The sequence below is a fragment of the Rhagoletis pomonella genome, unplaced genomic scaffold (assembly GCF_013731165.1).
Source record: "Rhagoletis pomonella isolate Grant_MI unplaced genomic scaffold, Rhpom_1.0 Rhpom_scaffold_04398, whole genome shotgun sequence".
NCBI classification, from domain to species: domain Eukaryota; kingdom Metazoa; phylum Arthropoda; class Insecta; order Diptera; family Tephritidae; genus Rhagoletis; species Rhagoletis pomonella.
Genome location: NW_023462948.1, coordinates 5,802 through 16,280, shown reverse-complemented (window position 1 = coordinate 16,280; position 10,479 = coordinate 5,802). Strand labels below are relative to the sequence as shown.

At 37.4% G+C, this 10,479-nt stretch overlaps 2 protein-coding genes across 2 annotated transcripts; one reads left to right on the top strand and one right to left on the bottom strand.

Moving 5' to 3' along the window:
- Positions 1 to 6: 6 nt before the first annotated feature.
- On the top strand, positions 7 to 1,390 carry LOC118754687 (probable ATP-dependent RNA helicase Dbp73D). The gene is made up of 4 exons (XM_036489574.1): positions 7 to 513; positions 569 to 691; positions 759 to 939; positions 997 to 1,390. Exons 1-4 carry the CDS (start codon positions 56 to 58, stop codon positions 1,360 to 1,362), a joined length of 1,128 nt encoding a protein of 375 aa, XP_036345467.1. The 5' UTR covers positions 7 to 55; the 3' UTR covers positions 1,363 to 1,390.
- Positions 1,391 to 4,804: 3,414 nt separating this feature from the next.
- LOC118754686 (importin-4-like) lies at positions 4,805 to 8,801 on the bottom strand. The gene is given in 8 exon segments (XM_036489573.1): positions 4,805 to 5,231; positions 5,306 to 5,526; positions 5,597 to 6,734; positions 6,800 to 6,909; positions 7,394 to 7,803; positions 7,915 to 8,524; positions 8,526 to 8,635; positions 8,709 to 8,801. Coding segments are annotated over 7 exon segments (3,006 nt in total). The 5' UTR covers positions 8,616 to 8,635; positions 8,709 to 8,801.
- Positions 8,802 to 10,479: the final 1,678 nt, after the last annotated feature.

Sequence of the window (10,479 nt, the reverse complement as noted above, 5' to 3'; positions counted from 1 at the left end):
AGGTTTTTGCTTAAAATCTTTACGTTTTCTTGTTATTGACGAAGCTGATCGTATAATGGACGCTGTTTTTCAAAATTGGCTATATCATTTGGATGAACATGTGCGTGCCACTTCGGATCAGTTACTGTCGGGACGCGCCGCGCCTCTCTGTTATCGCGAGTTAGAAATAAGTTGCGCCACACAACCGCATAAGTTGTTATTCTCGGCTACGCTTTCGCAAGATCCGGAAAAATTACAGAACTTAAGATTGTTCCAACCTAAATTATTCACATCGGTGCTTGCTAACTTGTCAGAATTGCAAGAGAAGTTCGCAGATGCAATAAACATTGAACAGCAAGATAATCAACTGAATCGTGGTGAATTCATAGGAAAATATACAACACCAGCTGAGCTGACGGAACGCTATTGTATCACAGAGAATCGCATAAAACCATTGACGCTGTTTGCCTTAATCAATGAAAATGAATGGACAAAATTCCTTTGTTTCACGAACAGTGCTGACGCCTCGAGCAGGTAAATTGGGGAAAAGACTGGTCAATTTATCATTAAAAACCTCTTTTTCCCATAGATTAGCTTTCGTTTTAAATGCGTTATTTAATGAAAAACTGATCATACGTGACTTGAGCGCTTCCATAAGCCCGAAGGAAAGAACTAATGTTTTAAGTCAATTCGCACGTGGACGCGTGCATGGGTATGTACAATTAAAAATTTTTGAAAAAAATATATATACAAAACGTTGGTGATTCATGTATTTTTAGGCTTGTATGTTCTGATGCCCTAGCTCGTGGTATTGATTTAGCCAATGTAGATGTAGTCATTTCCTATGATTTACCGCGACACATCAAAACCTATATACATCGTATTGGTCGTACAGCGCGTGCGGGTAGTCTGGGTACAGCGATAACAATACTAAACCAAAAGGAGCTGCTACAATTCAATGTAAAAATTTAATTTGTTTACCTTTTCAAAGTTAATTATCGTGCAATTCTATTACAGCACATTCTCGGCGAGGTGGGTAAAGTGTTAACAAATGAAATTACCGTTACCAGCGATCATGAGACGGAATATGCCAAGGCCTACACTTTAGCGCTGCAGGCACTGCGTAAGAAGCTTGAACAAGACAAACGCACAGAAATATTGCGAAAAGAGCGCGCCAAGGATAAAGCAAAATTGGCAACTAAAGATCCATCGAAAATGTCGGTTATGGAAAAATTGCAGTTGCAGGCTACGATGCAGGTTAGGGATATTGAAGGCGATAATCAAGAACCCAAAAAGCACCAGAAAAACAATCAAAAAGATAAATTGATTAAGCGTAAGAAGTTTAATGCGAGCGCTGGAAAACATAAAGAAATACAAAAATAAAGTGGCTTACAAACAATTTACATATTAATATGAGAAAGGCTTTTTTTAAGTTAATATAGGTAGGTGATCCACGGAAGCAAGCACGGGTTGACTATAGTATATGGTATGATGCAAGCGATCTTTGCAGAGCACATTTTAGGAGGCCAAACTCAGCATTGCACCTGTGCAACTTAGTTTCTGGGCGAGGTAGTCACTTATCAACTCACGGGTGGTGCTCAGGACAGACTCTAGTCAGAAGTGGCGCTAGTCAAGGCTGGAATTGCATTTCACCTGTGCCAAATTTCGATATATTATGTTCTAACACGGAGCAGACAAGTGCTGCTGGTTAACCATCGCATGAAACATGAAGCGGAATCATGGTGGGGAGGGCCAGAAAGGTGGGGGAGTTGTTGTTTCTTTGGTTGTTGTTGTAACAACATACAAATTCCCAAGAAGGGTTTTTGGGTAATGACGCTGGCGTGACAATCTTTGGCCAGATATAAATCTGGGTCGTTCCGGTTACGTAGAACGTTGCTTCTTTGGTGTTTGTTTGCAATGTTGGAGACCGTGAAAGCTGGTGGAGCAAGAGGGTGTGGTAGCTGCTGGAAGTGTTGCACCAGAGGCACAACGATTACAGGGTTATTTTTGTTGTAACAGCATACAAATTCCCCAAAGAGTTTGTGGGGAGTGTGGCTGGAGTGAGAGTCCTCGGCCAGATATAAATCTGGGTCTTTCCGGTTACGTAGACCCGACTGTCGCGGGAACGACGATTACAGGTTAGATCGCCTTGTTCGGGTAAGCCCCACTTTTTCTGGCGCGTGGAACCGGTAGTCGTGGGAACGCTCTCGCTCCAAAGTTTCTCATGAACATGGACTTATGCATAATCCCATAAAAAGGAAGCCAAAGGCGTCAAATCGCACGGCCTTGTTGATTTCTCGAAAATTTGTTGAATACGCATTTTGTAAAAATCACTAAATCACGATTTCACTAAACGAACACCAGTATGGATGACGTAATGTTAAATATGCAGTAGGATCTTACTTTCTCAAGCGCGAAATAGATGAACCATTATAAGTTTGCACCTTTGTTCCTGTAAAATACTGACTTTTAAGTACAAGTAACAAGTTTCTAAAGTTTCCAAATTTCCTTTTTCAGTTTTTAATATGCCTTTATTTCGTTGTTCCAAAGTTGCTGCCTCTTATAGATATTCAATTTTCATACCAAAATTTTTTTTTAATACATAAAAGTTTAAGCATTTTAATTAAAAAAATAAAAGGTATTGAAAGCTACAATTTCTTTTGTTTGATGAGTACAACTAAGCAAAATACCATTTGTTTATACATTGCTTATGCGCAATAATTAATAATTATAATTTTATTACTAAATTCAATGCTGTGTAGTACATATTAAAATGTAATGATGAAAATAAGAAATTTATGAAGCTTTTAGTATAAAAAAACATTAAAAATAAAATTTAAGTTCGCGCGATGGCAATGCTTTACTTTCTCATAAACAAAAAAGGAGAGACCTATTAAAGAGCAAATATACGCTAAAACACAGCCAAAATTAAGATATACACCAAAACCAAAATTTAATTGACTGTGTAGCGGAGAGGGAGGAAGCTGCAGTGGCTTGTAGCTATTGTTGAACTGGTTGGAGGTGGTGGCTATTGGTCAAGCAAATACAAAAAAAAAACACACACAAATTAAGTATAAATAAATATGGAACACGTAGAGAGATCAACAATTAGACATTTATATACGAATATATGAAGTTGGAAATGCCTAAACGCCTGATTTTTTGTTTGTTTATAGTTTACACGGAAATGCATTGGCAAAAACTATAGCACATTTTAAATTTTTTGACCAGTAAGAAAAGTAAAGCATTAGCCAGGACAAAATAAAAAAAGATTTGGGAATTTCTTGATGTTAAGCTTTCTCTGCTAGCTGCCTTTGAATTTATGAGTGTTGTGATGTACATACATATGGTCACAAGCCCGACTAGGGTGAGGAAAACGTTGGCTTATTACTGCTTAAATTTTTCGTTTTTAGTTTTTTATAACAACTTGACACACAGAGTTTATATCACAGCCTTTATATATTCACTTGGAGATTAAAAGACCACCAACTTCAAAAGTGTGGTGGCCACGAAGATTTTGCATATATGTAGATACTATACATACGCAGGTTTTGAGTTGAACTTAGAGCGTTTGATAATGAACGCTGCGAAAAAAAAACACAATTTCACTTATGATTGTTTTTCTTAGTGGAAATTTGGAGATGAAATTTTTTCTACGGGAAGCTTCTCCACGTGTATATCTTAAATATACAAAACTACATTTAAATCTAAGGCATTTTTTATTTCTCATTGTTTATTATCTTTTATAAAATTGAATTTGTTTGTTAAAAAATTAAATAATGAAAGTGGTATTCTTTTTGTTGTGTCTACTTTCGGACGTATGACATCATTGGAGTATACAAGTATATGCATCCACTGAACTCGTAACATTTTTGTTTTCATTAGATGAAGTATTATAAGTTGTTTGTTTGTTTATTGAGTAAATAATTGTTTTTGCTGGACAGTAGTTATTAAGGAATTTCTTAAATAAATATCGAATTTGTTGTTTAAAATTTTTACGTTGCCTATTTAACAGTTGATAAGTAGGAATTCAGCTCATTCGTTTTGCAAACATAGCTGAAAAATTAATTCACAAGTTGTTTACGCACTTTCTTTCAGAAATAGAAAGGTACTGAACATGCGAAGATTTCATAATTTTAATTTCAACAAAAGCTATATAACTAAATAATTAAAAATTTCGCACTAGGGCGCATGCGCTCCTAACTTCATTAGATACTCGGTATAGGTTTGTTTCTCGATGTACAACTAGAAAAATAAAATATCATTAATTAGGATAATTGTTCCAAAACATGCACAAGAAATTTTTATACAGTCATTAGTTTGACACAGGGACTGAATTATGAAAATTAAGTTCTTTGTGGCATCAAAGTTTACGTTATTTTCGCAAAAAGCATCCTTTCAACAGAGTTTAAAATAAAAGGTTTCAAAGCGTATATTATTCTTAAATAACAAATATATATATATTTTTTTGATATTTCATTTATAGTATTAAATACATACTCGTTTTCGCATTACAGTCCCTGATTAAGAATTTTTCCAAACTGCACTATTACAGTTCGCTTGTTTTTGCATGTTTGTTGTGGAGAAAAAAAAATGCGCACAGTCTTAAGTCTTTTTTTACACCCCAAAAGGGAAAAATAGCATTAAACAATTAGGTTAAAATGGTAGATTTCACATATAGCATTTGTCAGTGGGGTGGGTGCCGTTGAAAACTACTTTTTTCATTTTGTGGATTTTTTCATTAAAAAAAAATATATAAACTCTAAAACTAGCTGAAATACATGAACTCAAATTTCAGTTGCTTTTCAATTGCATATATGTAAGTTTACAGTGTTTGCAAGAAGGCAATAATTTCCGGATTCGAATTTGCAACTACACTGAATTTATCTGGATAATTTTCACGAATTTCTTGCAACAATCCCAACGCTGTGTCGTATGTTTCCTTCTCTGTGTATTCTTTTTTGTAGAGCACATGTATGGCAATAGCTATAATTTGTTCCAATGAGCCTGCGATAGCATCACGGTCCTGCAGATACAATTGTTTCAAGCATTTAAAGATGGAAGCATTTTCATCGAAATCTTCGCGTAGCGGCAAGTGTTGCATGAAAACGGGTAGCACTTGAACCAGCGGCACCAACGAACTGTTAATGATAATCAAGCGTGCAATAGCGCCACAAATATTATCCAAAGAACTTGGCTTTGTTTCTTTGGCAACGGCCTGAGAGAGGGCATTTAAAATGTGAGGATAAGCTCTGTGAAAGATAAGATAGCAAATATTCAGTTAATATACGATCGAAGAAAGCAATGTTTTTCGGCTTCAACTTACTCGTATGATTTATCCTCAGAGTATAGTACTAATTCACCCAAGCCATATACCGCGTTTTGGCGTGCTTGATCAAAGTCGTCTGAAAGTCCAGCGATCATAATTGGACAGAAAGTGTTGAAGAATGTGCCAGTGTGGTTTTGTAAGGGTGCGAAACACTCTGCCAAGGCACCGTAAGCGAAAGCGCGCTGTGATTCAAGGTCTTCGTTTTTCTTTGCCTTTTGCTGTAGGTAAACAAATTTATACGCATTGATACACTTTAATAAATTACACTCTTTCGTTCATTTTACATACCAATTTCTGCAAAATAATCGGGTATGCGCGCTCGAAATATGGTCTAAATTGGTCGGGAGTCATTGCTGCACCCAACAACGGCAACATATTGCCAGCACCTTCAACAATCGCTTCATCATATTCGCTCTCCTCGGCATCCTCATCATCATCGCCAGTCGATTCATCGAATTGGCATGCTACCTTGCCCTGCAACACATCGGTAATGCATACGAAGAGAACATCGCGCAGCTCAACGCTCGGTAAGGCCACTTGCTTCAACTCTTTCAAGAGATCAGCCAAACCTTCAAGCGCTGACAATACAACCGATACTTCTTCATCATCATGTACGATTTGTCCCAATTTTGGTAACAAGATTGTAATGGCACTGGACACACCCTGTAAGTTTTGTTGCTTGAAGAGCGCAACAACAAATGTGCACAACGCGTCAATTGACACTTTACGTATATCTTCCTGTGGATGATCGATCATCTTGTATACATTTTGATATGATTTCTCCAAGTACGGAATGAAAGCGGCTCCGGTATGTTCAGCGAATTCCTTCAACGCCAATATGGCCTCCTCTTTCTCGTCCAAATAGGAATTTTCAACACTGTAACCCGCAATATTATCCAAATCATCCTCGTCGTCGGAGTTCTCAATATCAATATCATCCTCATTTTCATCGGCCTCTTCAGCTGGTGCTGGCACGCCATCGTCATCCTTGAATTCGGGCACTACTTCCTCGGTGGAGAGTATAGAGTCGAACATACGTTCAATTACTTTCGGGAATACGGACGCCATTTCTTCGTTCACCACTTCAGCCAATGATGCAATAAGATTGTAAAGGGCACGACGTACATCGGGATCTTCAGCCTTTTCGAGCAAATTCAAGGCGAAAGTCATGGTATCGGTGGCTAAAGGCATAAAGTTTTGCTTGCCAATGGTACGAGCCAAGGCGGCCAAAGTATCAATGGCTTGGGGACGCAAACTTATGATGTCTTCATTTTCAGTTGGTGCCAGATAGGATTGCAAGATGGTGATCAAACGTGGGAAGTAGGGAAGCATATTCTCGTTTGTGGCATTGGCAGCAGCTGAAATGGCGCTCAAAGCCAATTCTCGCACGCGCACGGAATTGTTGGGGTTCAAAGCTTCGAACAAACTGAAATTTAGTAGTAGATATTTGTAAAAAAAAAACGCAACAGGATGTGATTTATAGTGATTTACATTTCCATCAGTACTGGCAAATGTGGCACCAATTCATTTTCCAAATTTTCACAGAACGTCTCCAGTGCATAGAACATACGATCGATGTGTTTGGGCTCAGTACCACCACTCTAAGGGAAAACAACGCATTAAAATTTTGTATTTAGAAATCTGCAAGGTACACTATGTGGTTTGAAATAACAGACATTTTGTGCAAGCTTTTCGTGCAAACAGAATAAAAACCCAATCAACTATTTTTTCGACTACAGTGAATGACAGAAAAACGAAATAATCTAGCATAATTAGCACAAAATTTCACTACATAATTTGTTAAAACCGATTTTCGCTTGATTTGCAGCTGATTCATAAAAAGTATTGTATCTGTTTTAGGCGGCCATGGCTCGGTGACTACATCATTTGGCCAGGATGCCTTTTGTTTGGTAAGCGTCAGTGAAAAGGAGAAACACAAAGAGAGCCAAAATTGTACAAAGTTACCGAATATAAGCTGAAATAACTCTATTTGAACTTTTATTTTGTACATAACTATGTATAAATGAATAGCATAAAAATCAATTTGCATACCTAACCTAAAACAAAATCAATTTGGCAACTTACCCGCAATTCATTGCACAACTGATGCAAAAACTCAAATAGTATCGGGAGAATTTGTGGTGCAAATTTGGTAATGTCAGGCTGTAGATGTTCCGAAAATTGACCGAGTGCGAAGAAAGCAGCATTACGTACGAGCGGCGTTGGATCAGTAATGCCCACTTTAACAATATTCAACATGGTTTCGAGATATTTATTGCAAATAGCTTCTGAGCAACCTTCGGCAATAACGGCCATGCTCAAGTAGGCAGCCCGACGTGGCAATGGATCCTGGCCCTGTAAGGCGGGCTCCAAGAGTTGCAACAATGGAGGAATCAATTTCTCTGGTGGTACGCTTAATGCAAGCAGATCCATTGTTTGGGTAGCAGTAGTCATGGGATTCGAGTTATCTTCACCCAAGAAGTATTCTTCGTCGTCTGTCAGTTAAAAAAACAGTGTTTTCATTAATAGAAAAATTAAATGGTACTTGTATAACTATAAGCAATATTATCTAAAAATCTTCAGTCATCAGCCTTGCCTTTGCTTACCATCTTCATTTTCCGGCTCCGTGGCCATCAAATTGAAAACGACACGTATGATGGGTTCAATCAACTTCTGCTTGATAATTAATTTTTTCTTAAGCCGCACCAGCCAACCAACATAAGCCACAGCTTTAATGCGCACAGCGCTATCAAGTTGAGTGTTATTTGCTGCTTCCAAGCAGAACTCTAACAACATCTTAATATGATTGTTCAACAGTTTAGCATTAAGATCAGCCATACTTTCAAGAATATCAAAAGCATGTACAAACTGATCCACATCGGGCTGTACAGCGAAAGCTTGTAGCGATTTAACAATCAATGGGATGGACTTCTGCAAAGTTTGCTCGGCAGTGTTATGACCCAGAGTGAAGGGCACCAGATAGGTCATGCCGGTGAGAATATTAAAGATCACAGGCGTAGCCATGTTGCCAGTAGCTTCGGTGGCCACCAATGCAGCTGTAAACATTTCACAAACCGATTCCATATGCTGCAAAAATTGATCCGGAGCCGCATCAGCCAAAATGGCAAATGTCGATGAACCGAGTTCGCTTTGTTTGGGATCGGCCGAAGAGCAATAACTGTAGATAAACTTTAGCACCTCACTCATCCATGAATCGGCTTTTTTTGGCTTCGTGACGCACCAAAACACCAACAAACTGGGCAATGGCTTTGCGTACGGATTTTTTGTTGCTCTTGCATGAGAGCATTGAGCATACCCTGCTTGATGCTGGGGTAGAAGAAAATAGCAAATTATTAAATTGATTATTTTCCAATAACAAATACCTATGCCTTATACTAACATTTGCTGTTGCTCGACAGACACTTTGTTCCATTGACGTAGCTTAGCTAAGTGCTTCTTAAGTAATACGGCAGAGTATTGACGCACCTGCGGTTCTGGTGCAGATACAGCGATCTCACATAGAGCAGGAATAGTCCCGGGATGCTTGTAGGCCTCCTGCAAATCGGCTGTGGCCTGGAAAAAAAAACATTATATACCTGTTTATTTTTGTGCATTTTTATTTGTTAGTAAACTCTTGCGACTTGTAGTAAACTAGTTTATAATATACATATGTATGTACATATGCAGTTGGGAGGGAATTCATAACACGTTTCCAGTTCGATCTAGTATCGGTTAGATGTTGCTTACGTTCTATATAGAAATGATACATATATGAAATAAACAGAAGTTCATTCACGCTTCTTAAATAGATCTAAAAGAAAGGAGATTGCAGCTGTTCCTGACAATGTGTTAAAAAGCCGCAAACACATTTCGTCGCATAGGTAAAAGATTGTCGTATGTTACGCACGTACACATGACGCTTACGACAATCTTTTACCCAGGCGACGATTTATATTGGTAATTTGCTGCTTTTATTTTCTTCCCAAATGAAATCACCTTGAAGTAAAACAATAAATATTATATATTTCTCATACAGCAAGTTAAAAAGTAGAGCAAAATTAAACAAAAAAATATATTGTATTTTATTTTGTTTCAACTACGTGTCCGTCAAATTATGCCTATACATATTTTTTTTTACCTAGTTACATACAGCTCAACGCATTTCCTGATACCCTACGTATTTGACCGCACCAGCAGATCTAACCCAAAATTTCTTGGAAATAACTAAAGTATGCAAAAATACAATCGACATTATAATGTGAAAGTCTAAATATTGCAATCGGTTAAGACAGAAGTTTAAACGTTTTTTTTTTAATAAAACAGCTTTCATAAAACGTTTAATTGAATAGGAATTTTATTTAGTGCAATTATGACAGCCTATGTGCACAAAAGCATGGCACGATGATGACGACGCAACCATGAGTCCTCTTGAATATTTAAATTAATTAAACAATGCGGATTGTTACTCATCGCATAGAAATTGTATATAGAACCAAAGCATAGAAGAAACAATTAGAGAATTGCAAATACGGATCTACATGTAGAAACGTATATGCTTGTATATAACATGTGTATGATGTATGTATGTACATATTTGCACTATGAAAATACATATTTACATATAAATATGTGTGATGTGTTGCTTTTTGGCCCCACCCCACATCCAATAACAACATCCTAATTTTAAAAAGCTGCACGCTTTTGATTTGCGACGCAGCAGTTTTCCATTCAGAGTTTGCATTTTGATCACTACATATGTATGTATGTATCTACGTCCGTAAAATTCGATTTTATGTATATATGTACATATAAGTAGATACTTAGGTATACGAAAATGGTGCTGCTACTGTTTAATTGAACTGAATTTCGGTTGTGTGTATGGTCATGCTGGACTTGGCAACAGATAGCAAAAAAAAACTCAGTATGTAGCTAGATATATGCATGTTAATAGCAAATGCGCTAAATAAAAAATTCCAAAGCGTTTGTAGTTGTACGCCCGCCGGCCGGCGTAGAGGAAACCGGTCCGATCACGCACAGGAGCGCGAATGGGTGGGTGTTAGTATACATTTGATACAAATATTATGCTTCTATAGCATACATACGTACATGAAATATGCCCATATGTACATATGTATGAACTATTTTTGTTTTATGTTATTCTGTCTTTTTTT

What these genes read in the sequence shown, in the direction of transcription:
- LOC118754687 (XM_036489574.1), top strand. Translation starts at nt 56, where the DNA reads ATGGACGCTGTTTTTCAAAATTGGCTATATCATTTGGATGAACATGTG. An exon ending in GCACGTGGACGCGTGCATGG is followed by an intron (nt 692 to 758) that starts GTATGTACAATT and finishes ATGTATTTTTAG; the next exon opens with GCTTGTATGTTCTGATGCCC. An exon ending in AGGAGCTGCTACAATTCAAT is followed by an intron (nt 940 to 996) that starts GTAAAAATTTAA and finishes ATTCTATTACAG; the next exon opens with CACATTCTCGGCGAGGTGGG.